The following is an 18,752-nucleotide window of genomic DNA, read 5'->3' as shown; positions in this document are numbered from 1 at the left end:
CCTCCTAAGACATGGGACCTCAGAGGTCACCGTGGATGCTAAAGTCGTAAAAATACTGAGACCCCTAAAGCTCTAACACAAACAGAAGACACTTTAATCATGTGGTTATACAAAATTCTTATAACACATACCATGTTTGTCAGTGTAAGTTTACTACAACATACTGTTGTTATTCCACGGTGTTTCTCCCATTCTTGTCACGGTCTAATATCTATCTAACACGTTTATCTTGTGTTGTTCTTTCTCTGACTATAGATGTGTAAAAAAAAAAGACACATCAAATGACACATCATTTTTTTTTATTACTGCAGACAAATATCGGTCTCCTAGATTAGTAATAATCAGTATGGGCTCTGAAAAGGTCATATCGGTCAACCCCTAGTATATAAAGTATGTTGGGATTTATAGTTGGCAGCATATAAAATATATATAATTAGTAGCACGATGTTTTACTGCTGCATCAATTACAGGCCTGGCAATATCATCACGCCTCCAATAGTATATTATTTGTATTAATACATATATTAGATGCAGCATGTTGTTCTGCTCCCCTCCTGCGATGAACACTTGTAGGTACAACACGCACTGAGCATGCGCAGAACCGTTGGGAGCCTGTACCAGTTCTCCCAGCCATCATCATCAACGCAGGTTGAACCGAGCATCTTCCTCCACCACGAAGGGTCTCCTTTTATTTCTGCCCGTCCCCGTCTCCCGCCGCCGCGGTGTGAGAACCACAGCAAACAGCACGGAGGGAGTAGAAGCCATACGATGAAGAAACGCTACGTGGACGCGGGCAGGCTACGGAAAATGAAAAAACTGAAGATAACGGAGAAGCTGTCTGAAAGGTAGCTAACGTTAGCGCCGCGAGACGCCGCTTTTGTTGTGGCGCCTCGTCTTTGTGTGAAATTTCGCCCGTCGTCCGCGCGCTCACCTGTCTGCCCGCACGTCCCGCATCGCCTCGCGTCTCGCGGCTTCGCGTGGAAGCAGTCCGGGGGGGAGATGAACGCGCTCTGTTGCGGGTTTCGCCACGCAGACGGGGCAATGCGGTGCAGACTTACTTCCATAATGTTTACGGAAAGACAGAAATCAAGCAAGTTGACGCCTGGCCCTCTCCTCCTCGGGCTCGCCACATCTGCTTTTTGATTGTTATTTTTTTTTTTTTTAAACGCGGTCTACTGCGATCAGGCCAAATTATGCGTAAAATCTACGCGTTGTGTTTGTTGGTTACCAACTGTATTTTGACTGATGGAAAGCAGCTGATTTTGCCTATAAAAGAGCATAATTTGAAACCGTCTAGACGAGAAAATACCGCCCGAGGAGGAAGAAACCCCTTGTTTTTAATTGTGCATTGTTTCATATAAGCGACACTATAAATGGAATGATTTATGTATTTGGCAGTTATGATAGAAACATTTAATAAAGATATATTCAAATACTCTCTATTGGAAATACTCTCTATTGGCAATATATATTTGAACTTCTTTGAGGAATTTAAGATGCTGTAGTCCTCCATTTATCACCCTCTTCACTCTTAAAGATTAACATGCCTATTTGGCAGTTATTTAAAACAAAAAACAAAACGTGAGATCAATTAAAATACACTCTTTCAGGAAAATTTTATGGCGAATTTTAACTTTTGTGATGGATTTAGCGCTAGTGTGTGCTAGTTCAATTTTGTACCTCCTCACTCTCAGATAAAACATTGTTGTTTTTTTTATAATTGTTGCATATTTCATATTTTATTGAGTATAAACGCAAATACATTTCACATCAGCGACATTGAAGGGGAGATTTAAAACTTGCGTGAGCAATGGGAAGACTCTATGGTGCTGCCTCTCTCCTCCAGATGAAATATTGCCATGGTTACCAAACAAAGAAGGGGTGATGTGATAGCAGTCTACGGACAGGCAGAACAAAGGAGGAAGCCCCAGCTCCCGTTTGGCTCGTAGTCGCCTCGTGAACTGAAAGAGGGAACGCTCATTGTTCTGTAGTGTCTCTACTTAAAACGACGGACTGCAATTTCTAGTCGCAGCTGCTCAATTACAGGTTTAGCAACGTGCAGACAATTTGTATTGTCTTGTTTTGGCTTCTGTGTGTGTGTGTGTGTTATTTTGCTTCGGCTTAAGAGGCCTCGCTGTATCTGAAATGTCTTTAGCTGTAAGAATCAGAGCCAAGAATATTAGAAATACAGACTATTAGAAATCTGCCCCCTCATGTTTTATGTATTAATAGAGATGGACTTCATCTGTTTGCAGTGCATATACCTTCCTGAAGTTTATGGTGATGTGGACACTGGTGCTGCTGGCGGATTTCATCCTTGAGTTCAGACTGGAGTACTTGTGGCCATGCTGGCTCTTCTTCGGGAGTGTTTACACCACTTTCCACTGCCACGGCCTGGTGAGAATCCCTACTCTGCCAAGACGCTGATAGTCCCACACAATGAACACAGTGCACAAATGAATAATTTGTTGTTTATTTTTTTACTTTGCAGGTTATTTGTGTGGTTTTTGTTTGCGCTGCCTTCACTCTGGACATCTTTTGTTTAATTTTTGTGCCTTTGCACTGGCTGTTCTTTGTGGCAAGCACCTATGTGTTATTCAATTACATATGGCACACAGGTGAGTTGGACTATCGTTAGTTTTATTCTTTTAACCACACGTGGAAATATACCACGCTCTGTTCCTCTCATTGAAAATGAAGCTTTGTTTATAGGTGACATGCAGCTTTTTAGGGAAAAACTCACAATTGAATTGAATCAGCAGTGATTTTATTTGAACAAATTTCTTCACATCGGATTCTTTCATATTTTTCTGCAGAGAAAGGCATCTGTATATCGACGGTGTCTCTGTGGATTCTGCTTGTGTACACAGAGGCTTCACTGAGACTCAAAGACCTTAAAACCTCTCATGCCAACCTGTCTCACCTCTTTGCTGCACACTGGTATGTTGAGTCACCCTTCTGTCCCAAAGAATTTTCACAAATTCGTATGTAAAACTGAGTTGTGATAAAGAAACAATGAAATAAGTAAAAAAAAATGCATGAATGTATGAATGTATGAATAGACTAACCATTAATTATAGAATAGTTTTAGCCAAGACGTGTTTAGATCTTTTAAATGTGGCACACATATTCTCATTGTGTTTTCCCCCTTTTGTGTTCACATTCAGCATTGGATATCCTGTAGTGTATCTGGGGTTTGATGCCACCTGCTACTTCACCAACATCTTCAAGCTTCGCATACAGAAAGCTGTGCAGAGTGAGAATGACTTCCACATGCACCTCCTGCAGCACTCGCTCCCACCGGGTCTGCATGTTTACCCCAAGACCGGCACAGATGGCAGCAGTGGTAAGTCTTCTGCACCCATACGCACTTGAATCTACCATTCTTACAATCTGCAGGATGTTCCTAGTTTTTGAGATCAGAGGTTCGCCACTCTTTTTGTCCTATACTGTCTATTCCAAATGAACAGTGGGAAAGGCAAACCAGAATCCGGGTCTTTGGGGCAACAATTATAAATGCAAAAATGTAATTTTATTATTATTAATTCAGTTAAATACTCGAAATGTTCTACAATTCGATTAAAACAACCATACATCATTCAAAACTCTTCAGGCAGTGACAACTGAGGAAATCCCTTCAGCAAATGAGGGATTTCTTACAAAATGTTCATTTTATTCATGAAAAGTGAAAATGATGACATCTTCATTAATTCAAGTGGCAGTAAAGAGACAACCACCGTTTCTTTTTATATCTTGATGATATCAAAATAAAAACAAACTCTGTGATATCCTGGCTGCAACATTGAGATTATATAAGAGAGTTTTTGTTGACTTTGTTTGTGCCTGTACTTGCAGGCGCTAAATGGAAGATAAAGCCCGAATCGACTCAGTATCAGTGTCAGGATGGCGGCGTGGTGGCCCACGATGAGGCGCACACTGTGGATTGCCTTCAGATCCGCAGTGAGGAAAGAGCGACAGAGAAGGGAACACAGGAGGTGAGGTCAGCTGAAGCAAACAGGCGGCCGTTATCATCCAAACCCAGTGAGTCCAGAGATCCGCTCCACTTTGGAGCCGGAGGACCAGAATCCTCCGCAACCCCAGAAATTCTACCTCAAGACGAGCAAGGAAGCAAAGCCACGCGGGCGGCTAAAAGCTCGTCGCCAAAGGCCCGCAGAAGCAGCACAAACACTCCTTCACCACCTGCAGGGAGGACCGAGAAGAAGCAGAGATCCAACTCTAAAACAGTCAGCCCCAACCGGGACGCAACAGAGAAGAGTGCCATAGCAGCTCAGAATCACCACGCCGAGCAGATGACCAAGTATGCCGCCTTTAACTTCAGTTAGGCGCGTGAACGTGAAATCACATCTAGTATCTGTAACTCCACCGTTTGTTCTCTCAGGTTGGAGCAGGAGCTGAGAAGGCTGAAGGGCGAGCTGCAGGTGAGCAGGCAGAGCGAGCAGGAGCTGCGAAGCCACATCTGCAACTTAACAAACAGCGAGAGGAGCCTGAGACCAGAGGTTTCCCTGCTCAGACAGTCCAACATGCTTCTCCAGAGCAAGTGAGTCATCCACCAGATTAACTGCAGAGAGCTTGCCTTTGGCTCCACCTGTGGGCGGTTGTACACGTTGCATCAATCTTTTAATCATAAGTAAGAGAGGGATAAGTGTCTGCAGAAATCCTTTTAGCCTCAAAAGGATGGATGGACCTTTATAAAATGGAATTAATATCATATGACATCACTATGTATGGGCTTTAGATAGGTTTATTTTAAAGTATATCAGCCACTTCCAGCTCTATTTAACATTTAGGGAGTGCAGAAATGATTCAGAAACGCACAACAGCAGCTTAATATAGAAAATACCAACAAAAAAAAAAATCACTTCTGATGAGACAAGCTCCGGTTTTTAAAGCAAACAACCAGGATTCTGTAACCCACATGTTTAATCTTATTTTTGATACGATGTCAAGCTGGATGAATGGTTTCCCCTTCAGGATTCTGTGTCTGACTAAAACCAAGCAGAGGGACAAACAGAGCAGTGCGATGCTGGAGAAGAAGACCAGAGCAGAGACAGAGGCCAGACTCTCTGTTGAGAAACAGTTGGCTGAGCTTCAGGCTCAGAAACAGGAGGAAGCAGCCAGCACAGCGCGGAGTCTAACAAACAGGTAAATCACACCAGGCTTTTTTGCCTGGAACGTAAAGCTGAATCTGTATTTGTATGCTGCTGAATATGAATAATTGCTGCTGTGAGTCTACGATCAAACATTTTGAGAAATAGTTTGAATTATTACTTATTTTTATTTCTTGCTGAGAGTTAGATGAAGAGATGGATTTCGCTAGTGTGTTCCATAGTGTGTTCACTATGGAGCTGGAGCCAACAGCAGACTGTAAACAGTGAAACGGCAGCCTGGCTCTCTCCAATAGTAGGAAAATATGCCTACAGGTACTTCTAAAGCTCACTCACTGTTGGTCCTACCAGGTAGCAACATTATTTATTGACTTTAGGTGTTTAATGATACAAATGAAATCCTTTATGTTAATGTATCTGCACATTTGCCGTCCTCTTTGTTTACCTTTTTATTTAAAGTCACCCCACGTTTAATGTCACAACGCTATGATTTGTGGGTAATTCCCTTAGGCGAAGTCTGCAGAAATGGGAACTTACAGCAAGTGGGTTTAACGGGCTCAAAATGCCCTCAAGCCCTTGATGATTTAATTTCATATCAATAAGGATACCACGCCCAAGTTACCCGTTCAGGTGTAATCAGTAAACTAATCTAAGTATTACAATACTAAAGTCATTTTCATTCCGTTACTTTTGGATTACCTCAATGCCAAACATGAAAATAGACAAAAGTGGAACAACATCACAGTAGAGTGCAAGTTCTGCCTTCCAGCTGTAGAAATGATGTCATCATCCAAGGACTCCAATCATTTGGTGCATTTGTGTTGCTGGCTTTTCAACCTGCAGCAGCAGCACTACCCTTATAAGTTAAATTAAATTAACCTACATGTGCTGTTATTACTGTAACAGAATACAGTTACCTGTATCCTAATTACATACCACCGCTCCATGAAATCTGCCACTCCCCAAGCCTGCGTATCAATTGTCTCATCTAAGTCTTGACAAGAAAGAAAATAAGTGTATTTCCCAAAACCATTCTGTGAATGACACTTTTTTACAGATTGTTAATAGATTTCTTTGCATTTCATGTAACCATCTTTATTACATGTGCATATTCTAAAAAAAGACCAATGCTGATGAAATGTCATGTTTCTTTCTGTTTAAAACAGTCTTCATTTCCAATGAAACCCCTCTCTTTACCACTCAAAACTTGTTATTTCTTCCATCTCCTACACCAGGCAGGAACACTGTGAAACCCAAATGTTAAGGAAAAGAGTTAAAGATCTAGAGACAGAGTACAAACAACTACAGCTGGAGTGTCAAGTGAAAGAGAGTCGTGTGATAGATCTAGAGAATGATGTTGAGGTATCTTTTTACTCTACTTGGGAATGGTCTTGTGAGTTTAAATGTCTGTGGTCCAAATACTTGGTTGTCTTCAGTTTGGTCATGTAGTCATTTTGCTGTTTGAGTTCTGATTTGTGTCTGTAATTCTTTGTGTTCGTACAATCTATTAGAAAACTCAATTCTTCATCGGGCCATTAATGTTTTGTTTTTTTCTAATCTATTATTTGTGGCCTGCAGTCAACATTTTGCACTCTGTCATCATAACAGTATGCGGTTATAGTGTATGGTTGTTTTTGTTGTCTTGACATCAGGTGTGTACATTGTTGTAATGTGTGGTATTTGATTTGATTTTAGTGACATACTCTCCATGACGCATGCTGAAACAAAAAGCCAGCTCATAAAAACATTGCATCGCTTGAGTAAAAAAGTTTCGGAGTACAGGTCACCTCCTTCAAAATGTTTAAAGTCAGTGTTAACGCAGAAAGAATCACTGATATAATGTGCAGTTTCCTTTTTATTGATTTGAATGGCTGGCCAATTCATCATGGAAATAGTTTTCTCTCCGCGGTGCATTGGTTTCCTAAGTCACACGTGTTCCTGAAGGCAACATAGTCACGACTATGACATTTTAAAAAAGGCAAATAATACTTACGAAACCAAAGCACTGGATCCCTTAGGCGGTCCTCGCACACGGTTGATCGATGTTTTGGATTTTTTTGGAACGTTTTGAAGTACATGTGTTCTCACTGTCACTGTGTTTTTTGGACTCAGGCTCTGGGAAAGTACCGCTGTGTGGAGCAAGAGACAGACATGCTGCTGTCCACTCTGTCAGCCATGCAGGAGAAGGCCCAACATCTGGAGTACAACCTGAGTGCCGAGACTCGCATCAAGCTGGACCTGTTCTCGGCTCTGGGAGACGCCCGCCGTCAGCTGGAAATCGCTCAAGGTTCGCAGCTCTTACCCTTCGCTCCTTGTGCAACTTAGCATTTCACATGTATTCTTAGTGCCTGTGGTGTGTGACTTCTTCAACTTACTGCTCTACTAACAATGTGTCTGTTAACGTGATGTCTCAAAAGTTGGCAACAGCGTAGAAATTTATTTTGAGGGAAAGTGGACTATAAACGAAGGAACACGTGATTCGATTGAGTTTTTTGCAACTCCTGCAAAATGTTATAGCCATTTGCTTATAGGTGGCGTTACACAAACGTAATAATTAGAACGTTGTTGCACATTTTATTTGGACTGAAAGCCATATTACTCTTGGCTGCAGGGATGACATATTTTTGTAGTTCCCTCACCACGAAGCTAATAGGATTTTTCCATTGTTTTTTTAATTATTGCAGTAAATAAGCTCTGTGGCAAACACACCTTTACGATATTTACAGGTTTTGTTCAGATAGATCATCATCACATTCTCCCTTTGTTTGTCCGACAGATAAAGTGATGAGGCAGGACCGGGAGATAAAGGAGATGAAGCAGAAGATTGCGGAGGTGATGGCCGTCAGTCCCGGCGTATCCTACATGGCTCCTCGGCCTCCGGTGCCGCAGTATCTCACCAAGTTACTCAACTCTGAGCGCTACATGTTGAATCCACGAGCACTGATGTACCAGTGTCTGAAGAAATAAAGGATGTCGTCGCCTTTTTCTGATCCTCAGAGCCCTCCGTCATAAAACATGATGGAAAGAGGCCTAGTGGACTTATACTGCAGAGCTAAATGACACCGTGGAGTCACCTACTTCCAGCCTCGAGTGGAACGCGAATGAACCTCCACAAGTCGAATGCCTTTTGCTGCACTGATGGTGCTAACTTTACAGCGATGAAGAGTTTCTCTCCACATTAAGAAATCGGATATGCAGAGCTAGTGTAGGCACAAGTTTTATGTAAAGATACGGCATAAACCATCTAGTTGGGATGCAACAGAGGAAAGCACAACATTTATTTCATTCAGACCCTGTAACTTTGTCTAAATTAATGATTTCGGGATATCTAAGTTCAAAACACAAGGAGATTAATCAGTGCGACCCTACAGACCCACTAACTACTGTGGCTTTAAAAGACCAATTAACTGCACAATATATTTTCCTGGCATAGCAGTGAAACTATCACTCAGCATTATTTATGTCATTATCAAAGTATTATATTTACAAAGTTGTAAGGTAGGGACTAATATGAGAAATGATCTTGACCTGCGGGGATATTGACTAAAGCATCCTAAATATTTCGGTAGCGTTTACAATTTTGATTATCCCTTTGTGTCAAAATATTTTTAGTATATATTAAAAACAAGAGTATGGGAGCCTGTTTCCACCAAATATCCTGTAAGTAATTATAATGAGAAACTATCTCAAAATAATAACTTAGTATCCTAAAATGTAATGAGAAACATTCTCAAAATGATGAATTGGTATCTCAAAATAATGACTTATTTACTTGCGGAAGCTAATTTCATCATTAATTTCATTACCTGTGCTTTTCGTACTGTGACGTGTCAAAATGCACTGTTCAATACAACTCAACAAATGTCTCAATATGAATATAGAGAGATGAGAAAAAGTGTTGAAATATATCCAAACCCCCCAATTAGTTAAATTGATTTACTTGCTTTGAACCTAAAATATCAGGTTCAAACAATATTCTATTTACAATTTTTCTCTAAACATCAATGGAATTACTAACTGACAACATCAACAAATGCTAAATGTTTAAGGGAAGTGTGTGCCTGTAAATAGTGGATTAAGATGATTTGAATAGTGCTGGAATTAAGATCGAATTAACACTCTTTTAATTATAAAATGTGTTTTTGGAATGAGACCCCCTTCAGAGTTTGTGGACGTTTCAATTTAACGGGTGTCACTTGATGTGCAGTGATGTTTAACAGTCCGAGATGCAATTTATCCCTCTTTGTTCAGCTGACAGCTAATGGCTACATTTAGTAGCGCTCTGCTCCACCATGGTAAACCTCTGGAAAGAGAGGAAAAATGAACCGAATGTTTGCCAGGATTTCACCTTGTCCGTGAGTTAAAGTGGAGTTGTGAATAACAAGGGATGGCGTTGACCAAACGTGGTTCATGAGTTTAATTACTGTGCCTATATACATTACTTTCAAACTGGGAAGTAAAACACAAATTTAACGTGAAAGAGTAATGTGTTTGAATTGAAGTGCTATGTACTGTTTTTGTAGGGTTTTCCTCTTTTTTTTTTTTTTACTCACAATGTACAGAATTGAAAACACCCATGCAGCTGAAAAACACTCATGAACTGGATGTCGCCATTTTGGTAGCTTTTTATTTAGAGTGCGTTTATAGAGTGTTTTATATCGAAAATATTTTTTAGTCTCGCTGTACCTTTTATTATACTGCTGTAATTTTGTACGGCAATGTGTTTGTCAGCATGAAATGTGTTTTCTTCAACTGTTATTTGAGCACACATTGTGACTTTAAGTATGTACATTAATATACTTGTACAAGGGCTACAGTTTCTTAACATTTTGAACAAATAATGAATTCCAACAGTGATGCTCTGAGGGTAGGGATCACGCTCCTGATACAGCAGGAAGTTTTTTTTTTTTTTTGTATAAATAATTTAAGCAATGAAATTTGGTCTCAATTGTGTGTCTGTGTGAACATTATTATTACACCAAAATGTTTTGTTTCCCCACAAGGGGAAGCACATTATGAAACTTTTTTCCTACAACTTTTTCATATTTTTTTCAACATGCTTTTCTATGACTTTTGTCGACTTGTTATACTATTACTTTTTTTTTTTTTGCATACTATTACTTTTTTTTTTTATATAAAAAAAAAAAACATTTGACATGCTATACTATGACTTTTCTCGGCACACTACAGTATGACTTTTTAATGGGTTTTTTTTTTGGCGACATGCCATACTATGACTTTTTTCGACATACTAATCTGACTTTTTAATTTTTTTTTGACATGCTACTAGTCTTTTCGACACATACCATACTATGAATATCAATGGCATTTTTCGACATGCAATTCTATGACTTTTTAAACATTTTATGACATTCTGTACTAGGACTTATACTATACTGTGTCCTTTCTCTAAAGTTCATGAGAAAAGATGATTATGCTCCACTGCCCCATCTGTTTTGGAGTGGCAGGAACTGAGTGTATCCTGTGTCCTGTGAGAAAAGTTAACATTAACACAGATTATGGGTTAATCTTTCACTCGGTAGTCACCAAAGTAAACATTGAACCCATTGTTCACAACAGCTTTATCTTCTGAACATTCTGAAGATAAAATATATTTTTTTTGTTACAAACTGAGGAAATCATTCCAACCCTTCTGCTGGAACCAACACTGAGAAACTTTGTTTACCCTTTAAGACGTGTAGATAAAAGGTAAGAATCTTTTTGCAACCATAATTTTCTCATCTTTAAACATTTTTATGACGTGCCTTATCGCATCCACTGAGTCATTTTAATAATAGGATAGACATATTTATGACACTAGGGTGTCAACATTGGGAACCACCGTATTGAAGTTCATGACAGAAAGCATTATTATTCTCTTATTCACTTTCTACACACATATACTTCCTTTGAATTTGAAAGGTTATGACACCAAACAAAATGCTGAAGTGTAAATATTTATTTCAGGAAGTGAAAAAGGGGATAAATGCATTGGGGAAACAGAGCACAGTGTCCAGCACACAGTGTACAAGATGGTTACAAGCATGCAAGGCAGTTCCACACTTGTATCTCGAAGTATCTACAGACCCTGTCAGAAGGTAGCGTCGCAGCATAGTAGACTGGACCACTGTCATTTTTAACAACACCTTTCCAATTTACCTAAATTCCTCCTTTTTTTTGCGAAGAACAGGACATTTCCAACAGAATAGAAAAGTGTACAGCAGTGCAAAGTAACAGAGAGATCCCCAAACAGTTAACGTATAAGAGTGGTCTGAGCCAATAAGTAAATATCGACATGGCACGGGCAAAGTTTTATATCTGGTGTCACGCAGAATACCTCAACCATGAAGGAAACTGATTTAGAGTCACACAGTCTAAATGTTGACAGGCCTACGCTGACACAACTTCCTCTGTATGATAAATGACTTAACTGTATCACCATAGCTGTTTAAATTACCACAGAATCAACTCCAGAAGCTTGTTGCATGCATCGGTTTCCATTTAGACATAGAAAGCATACATGCAGTCACCAAACCTGCTGGAACCCGAAGAAAAAGCATCTTCACATGAATCTAACCAACCTCTCCTGGGTAAAATGTCACCAATTACAACTTTTTTATTGGCCTGGACCTAATTGACATGTGCAGCAATGAGCCACTTGGATTACAGAAGCTAGTTGTGTAGTTGCACAACAATCAAGTGACGACACCCTCTTTCATAGAAAATAACAGCAATTTAAGGAAAGAGAGCAAATCAAAGCATACATTCAAACAACCATCGGCCATAGTTCTGGAAGTGAATTACTGTACACACTCAAGAAAAATACACAAATAAATAGTTGGGTTTCTTTTCATATTTTAGCTACAGCTCTTCAAATTGTGTTGCAACTGCATGTTTCATGACTATTTCCAATATAATTGCAGAATTGAAATAAACATTGCATCCATTGCATGACTAGCTTGATGCATTCAAGAATCGTTGAAAACCGATAAAGGTAGGAAGATGCCTCACTCGCTGCTCAAGAGAAATTTTAAAGGACCAGACTAAACCTTACGACACTATAATACATACACTTCAGTATGCAAAGTTTTGTTTTTATACAGACAACTATTTAACAGTAAAAATATTTAAAATACAGATTTAATACTGACTTGAGGAAAATACTGTTGATCAAGTTTCATGTTGCTTAACTCTTTCTTCACTAGTTGAGAAATGAAAGAAATAAGCCAAAAAGTGAAAACATTTGTATTTTCCTCTAAGTTGTGACTAGAATTGTCTCTTTTAAAAAGAGAAGCAGATGGCTGTATTGGGTGGGAGAGGGAAAAAAAGAAGATAGAAAGCGACAACCACTTAGTGGCAGTTTTTCCCACCAGAAGATACGACAACAGGCTGCAGGATCTGCAACCAGACCAAGGCTTCCTCCTCTGTCCTCGCAAAGCTTTCCTGCAACTCAGAGATGGAGCAAAAAGCTAGTCCTGTTGTAGAGGATGAGGAGGGCTGGAAGAAGGCCTAGTGAGTCCTCCGCTACGAGGAAACAGTCACTGGATTGAGAGAATCATTCCGGCTGTAGAACTTTGAAAAGGCCTCTTCAAGAACAGATGCAAGTCGTGGCTGATCACCCTGAAATGCAGAGACAGCGAGGTTAGAAATGTATCTCAGAGGTTGTGGTTATACTACTAATAGCATGAACCTTCAGGTCAGCGGGGTCACGGTGATGAACTCCACTCACCTCACTGATGAATCCCAGCTGAACGAGCTCCACAGCCAGCTCATGCACGTTCTCATCTGAACAGAAATACAAGGCAATCAGACAGTCACGCATGGTGAAGGTGATGAAGTGTTACACGCTAGTAAGTGCACCTGGTTACTAAAACCGAGGATGCTGTGGTGGTCTAAGGGTTGAGGTCTCAACCATGAACCAAAATATCCAGGTCGTGCATGTTAATCTTCATTTCTTCTTCAATTTTAACACAAACAAATAAAGACTTAATGTCGATGAATGTCATGAAATACTCACTTGGTAACAAATCACAGCTTAAGTGCCTGTTCAACTTATCTTCAAGTTTCAACAGCAAAGTCAGCTGAAAGCAAAATAAAATGATTTAGCAAAATATAAACGCACAATACAATACAGAGAAGCAGAAAGATTATCACTCATCAGACGGGCAGCATTGAAACTTACATGATGCTTGGTGCCCTCATCAACAGGCTCAATATTGCACTGCATGTGAAGGACCTGTGAATGAAAACAGCTTAATATGAGACAACATGTCGAGTATGATGGGAAAATGATGAGGTGGTACAAACTAAGCAATAAATACAAATCAAACAAATCATGATTAGGATCTGTTCATATCACTTGACAGAGATCTAACGTCAGTGTGCATCTGCATATCAGTTCTTGCCTTCCTGGTCTCGAGCTCTGCAGGTTCAGGAGTTGGAGTTTTTACTGAGGGGGGCACGATAGGCGACTTCACCGTCTCCTGCTGAGGTTGTTGAGGACATGGCACCCCAAACGCAGTCAGAGGATAAATCCCATTCCTGATTCATCAAAGGGGGGAAAAAAGGCATACTTTCAGGACAAGTGCAAATTATTTCGTGCTGTGCAGCTGTGAACACAAAAAGCTATGGTTTTACCATGGACTGTAAAAAAGTGGATGTAATAATTGTCAACTGGTTTGTGGACTATGATTTTGTAGTCATAAGTGATCATATTTGGACTTTTCCCACCTAATTTTAATAGCGGAACCAGGCGACTAAGCCCGAGTCATCAAATCAATGTGCTGCAAGCACTCTCACTGCTGTTGTATAATTGTTTCTTACCGTACATCTTCCAGGAACTTGTCCAGCTCAAGGGCAGGAAACTGAGAGAGCCTGAAGCAGAAAGAAAAAATACTCATGCTTAATACTCAGCCAACATTGACAAGTTTTAATTTAGAACCGGTAAGTTTAGGTGTTATATCACAAAACTCTAATGCATCCTTTAGGAACAGGAAAAACATTACAGGCAACATTACATCTAGATCAGAATAATGTTATAGCCAAAAGCTCAGACAAACAGTGGTTTGTGATAAGAAATATATACAATATATAAATATATTGGTTAAAGTGTGATGATATGACAGAAACACTACCAAAGATTTCCCTCCCTCCACATGCTTTTCCATCCCATTACTTCGATGAGACAGTGTTGTGTGGTTTTACTTAAGACTTACTTCATCTGAACTCCCTCCTTGGCCTCAACAATCACCAAGTTGGGGTCCATGTTCTTTGTCATCTCTTCTAAAGCATTTTCTGGAATCATATCTACACATAAACAAGACAGCAATCAGATAAGAGCATTCACCCATGATGGTTATTTTTCTGTATTGTTGTGAACGCATGGTGGGTTTTGGGACTTTATATCAGAGCCCTACACAAGTAAAGAAAATAAATAAGTCATCAGTCTTTGGCATATGACAAATGTAATCTTTATAAGAAATTACATAACTCTCGACAAACTGATCTATTGTAGAAGCATGGAAGGCACGCTCAAAAGAGATGGCACCACCATCGCCCTGAGATAAATATAGTTCAACTGTTGGGAAGCCACAGCACACATGACATGTCATGTGATGACGAACAACCAATCACGGCTGGCTGAGATCCTTCCTCTCTACTGTACTGTAAATATCAGTGAAGAACTTTGTGTGTGGGTGCTTCCACTCACGTTGGTGGCTGACGATGCAGTGTGCAGCCAGCAGCTTGAGTAAGGGCACCTCAAACAAAGCCTGGTGAAACAACAGCTCCTTAGCTGTGGGTCGCTTACTTGGGTCGACCTCCAGACACTTTTGGATAAATTCCTGAGAAAACATTGTGGGATAAAATGTTAAGGTTATGCATTTATCCTAACCAACACACAGGCTTTAACTGCTTGCCTCTCCCTTCCTCACCCGTTGCAATGGGTCCTCTAGGGACTGAATGGCACTGTTTATGGCTTCTTGGGACACATAAGACGAATCTCCATTACTCTGGATTTCCAACACAGCCATCTGAGGAAGGGACCGGACAAAGAAGGGTGTTGATTGGAGGCGATTCATGTTTCTATTCACTTTTTTTTTTTTTCATCAGTGCATTACCAATCAAGTACATTTTCCATAAACAAAAGAAAGAGTGATTACGCTCGTCAACAGGCACTACCAGCTCAGAGTAGAACAAGGTATCCTCTCACCTCTAAGGCACACATTCCAAAGGAATAGATATCCACAGCTGTGGTAACATTTGCAACAGCTGAAAGCAGAAATAAGCTGATCAATATCCAGAAACTACCACACAACACAATGATATTAACAAATTACAGGATCTTTGGACAGATGAATGTAGGTGACTGGAGAATGGGAGAATGGATATGAAATGCAAGAAAGACTTTTAACAACAAACTCATACCTCCATATTCTGGTGCAAAGAAATGAAGGCTCTTCTGCTCTTCCCGACAGGTTTTCACATGGTTATTGATGGTATCTGGGGCAACTGAAATAGTGGAGAAGAGCCTTAATAATAACACCACCAATTTAAGACCTTAGTAAAAAAAAAAATACTGAAGGCATTGGGATTAAACCTGATCTGAAAGAACTCTCTTGCATTAAATGATCTCTACCTGAGCCAATCTTGATGAGGCCGTTGTGCTGGATGAAGATGGTGTCACAGGTCAAGTTGCCATGAATGATGGGAGGTTCACATGAGTGCAGGTAGCTGGGAACAAGCGAACGATGGGAACGTCAATAAAACAAATGCCATCACACCAGGGAACAGATAGCTTTTTGTTTGCAGTTGGTGAATTCCAAAATGTTCCTTTCAAGACAAATAGGATTGTTTTTTAATTGGATGGCCCATTTTAACATAGCAGTTGTAGTAAAAAATATCTTTACTTTTAGACTGTGACTTGTGTAAATGACCCATACCACAATTTAGTCTTTAACACCAAGTAGCTCTACTGACCTGAGAGCAGAGAGTATTTGTGTGCACCAGCGCTTCCAGGCCTGTCAGAAAATAAGATTACAGAAAATAAAAGTTCATGCAAAATATGTTTTTTTTTTAAAACCAAAACAATCTAAATAGGTTTCTTTTATCATTTGTTCTAAAGCTTGAAAATGGTCACACCTTCTCATTCATGGTCTTGTGGTTTTTCTTGGTCTTTTTCAAAAACTGTTTGAGACTTCCCGAGGACATGTACTCAGTGATGAAAATGACCTGCAGCCAAAAAAAAAAGAAGAAAATTAATCTGATCACAATAAAAGCCATTATACTAAAGAATCTTTATATGATTTCATAAAAGGGCGATTTATAGATGAATAGCTACCCTTGCTCTGTTTTCTTTGACATCCGCCCAGTACTTGTGAAACTTCACGATGTTCAAATGCTCCAGTTGGATCAAATTGTCAAAAACTGCTTTGACTTTTTCCTGTGGAGGAAAAAAACAAGAAAAATGGATGTTATATTTTCCATTCATGTTATCATATGTTAAACATTTTAACAGTACAGCTCAAATGGGCTCTTTATGTCTCAAAAACATTCATTTTAAATGGTCTGGGCTTCTCTTGGTCAGCAGGTCAGAGTCGTGGTCAGTATAAGGTAAAACCACCATAGCTTTCTAACACAAACATACTCATTCTCATGTTTTTATTTGAGAAAGCAACAGCCATTTCTGCAATTAAGATAAGATTGGTGAAATATAAACCGATTCAGAATAATGCAAAACCAACCTAGTTAAATAACTAAAATTCCAAAAGGTTTAAGCAAACAAGAGGCTTAAATCTAACTTCGACCGGTTTGCTTTCCCCCTCCGCTTAGAATTTCCAAAAATTGTTTTTGCAAATACCCAGCCACAGTTTGTACTTTGCTATGCTGCTGGCAGCAACAAGTCTGACAACTTAAGGAGCTTAGAGCCAACAGAGGGAAATTACATTGTTATTGAGGTCACAGCAACGAATGAAACCTAACGCAATAAAACATGACCCTTATATATCAAAACATTTAACTCTGTGCGGATATAAATGCTTCAGACACCAATAACTATCAACCGTAGAACTGCACCCACCTCCTGCAGTTTGAAATTCTTCCTTTCTGAGAACATGACCTCATTCCACACCACCTCAACTCCTTCCTCAGTGTCCATGGCCAAGTACGCATTGTCGATCCCAGGGACATTGCGCTGATTCACCTTCAAGAAAGAAAAGAAAACCATGCATCAGGCTTTTTTTTTTTATACCTTAGTGAAGGTAAACTTGACCCCTCTGCAGACATATGGCCTCTTGCCCCATGCTACCTCTTCTCTGCGTTTCTGCCAACGTCCACATGGGCTTTCCTCCAAAATCTCAGACTCATCCTCACTCTCTTCTTCCTCATCCTCTGTGGCAGCAGTAGCTGGAGGCTGGGTCACCATGGATACAGGGGGTGACACAGACGACACGGTCTGACCTGTGGGTGCAGCAGCAATGGACTCTGCCTTCACTTCCTGGGCAGTGTCTGAGGCCTGCTTGTTATCTCCCTCAGACATCTTCTCGGTTGTCAGGCCCAGCAGCCAGCTGTGAGACACACAGGAGTGCCAAAATACAACATCAACATCAGAGTCCCAAACACTGCCCGTCGAGGAAGTAAAATACAAAACCGACCAACTATATCACATTTCAAAATGAACTTGAGCAACGGTATGTACTTTCGTTGCCGTGGCAGGCTAACATAGTTGTAGCAGGCGAATCTTTGAGACTCTGCAAAATAAGTTAGCTTAATTAGCACTACAGGAAAGGCCACAACAAACTTCATCACAAATAGTAGAGTAGAAGTAGCACAAACGTTTTAAAGACGGGAAATGTGACGATGCCAGCTTCAGTTTAGCGAACTGTCGCAGACCAATTCCAGCTTCTTATTTTGTTAGCTTGTTTTGGCTCAAAATCATCGGTTTCACAGCAGAGTTGTAGCTAGCTCGGTTGCGCTGCTAGCTCCTTGGCTACGGTGCGTAACGAACGTAACGTGAGCCAGCAACCGGGGAGCGTGTAATAACGTCCGAAAGCCTTTGCTTCCTTCACTTTAACGCAATGGACGCCGCTCGACGCTTCACTTGGCAGTCAGCGAACTAGCTAGCCGGTCCGCTGCTAGCTAGCGACTTGCTGCTTCTCAAGATTTTAGCTAAAGTGTGCTCCAAAAATTAGCTGCTGCTAATGTGAGTAACGTTACTCAATATTTACAACAGCGCCAGCCGCAGACGCGTTTACCGATTAATTACATCACATATGAGAGAAGAAACAAACAGAGGTTAATGATATCATTACGTTGATATCCTCGACCAACAACGACTGCCCGACTCAAAAGCTAGCTTAACATTTAGCCAAATAATATGATGGCGACAACTTCCAGATGCAGCAGGACGAGCTCGGTGAGCCGAGTATGGTTGCCAGATACGGTCTGTCCCATCCCCCTTTCCGCGGTGAAGCGTTGCTCAAATCACTGGAGCAACTTTTGTTCTCTCAGTCGTGCAACTGGGACACAGCAGCCGTGGCCATGTAGAAATGACATTTTAAAGGCTTATTATTTAATTTAACAAAGTAAACTCCCCACAACGTCCCTCATCTGGAGCTTCCAACCACCACC

At 40.4% G+C, this 18,752-nt stretch overlaps 2 protein-coding genes across 4 annotated transcripts; one reads left to right on the top strand and one right to left on the bottom strand.

Annotated features, from left to right (window-relative positions):
* Positions 1–655: 655 nt before the first annotated feature.
* Positions 656–10,236, top strand: LOC311026527 (macoilin). Its single transcript, XM_084030141.1, has 11 exons — positions 656–845; positions 2,256–2,397; positions 2,492–2,618; positions 2,817–2,940; positions 3,168–3,346; positions 3,856–4,318; positions 4,400–4,558; positions 4,993–5,163; positions 6,362–6,488; positions 7,239–7,413; positions 7,903–10,236. Exons 1-11 carry the CDS (start codon positions 769–771, stop codon positions 8,091–8,093), a joined length of 1,935 nt encoding a protein of 644 aa, XP_083886267.1. The 5' UTR covers positions 656–768; the 3' UTR covers positions 8,094–10,236.
* Positions 10,237–11,070: 834 nt separating this feature from the next.
* nrbp1 (nuclear receptor binding protein 1) lies at positions 11,071–18,541 on the bottom strand. 3 transcript variants are annotated; one of them, XM_084030091.1, is made up of 18 exons: positions 18,434–18,541; positions 17,431–17,689; positions 17,203–17,325; positions 16,465–16,566; positions 16,266–16,355; positions 16,104–16,144; positions 15,763–15,857; positions 15,552–15,635; positions 15,337–15,395; positions 15,059–15,157; positions 14,836–14,968; positions 14,342–14,432; positions 13,950–14,000; positions 13,532–13,667; positions 13,309–13,362; positions 13,144–13,207; positions 12,856–12,911; positions 11,071–12,746 (listed from the first exon to the last, which is right to left on the bottom strand). In XM_084030091.1, the coding sequence occupies exons 2-18, from the start codon at positions 17,659–17,661 to the stop codon at positions 12,651–12,653; spliced, it is 1,605 nt and encodes a 534-aa protein (XP_083886217.1). In that variant the 5' UTR covers positions 17,662–17,689; positions 18,434–18,541; the 3' UTR covers positions 11,071–12,650. The 3 variants fall into 3 exon arrangements, with proteins under 3 accessions (XP_083886217.1, XP_083886215.1, XP_083886216.1); XM_084030089.1 differs by lacking the exon at positions 18,434–18,541 and adding an exon at positions 17,958–18,414; XM_084030090.1 differs by lacking the exon at positions 18,434–18,541 and adding an exon at positions 18,005–18,414.
* Positions 18,542–18,752: the final 211 nt, after the last annotated feature.

Source organism: Eutrigla gurnardus, assembly GCF_963514095.1.
Source record: "Eutrigla gurnardus genome assembly, chromosome: 16".
NCBI classification, from domain to species: domain Eukaryota; kingdom Metazoa; phylum Chordata; class Actinopteri; order Perciformes; family Triglidae; genus Eutrigla; species Eutrigla gurnardus.
Note: the sequence above shows the minus strand (reverse complement) of the source record. Positions and strands in the feature narration are given on the sequence as shown.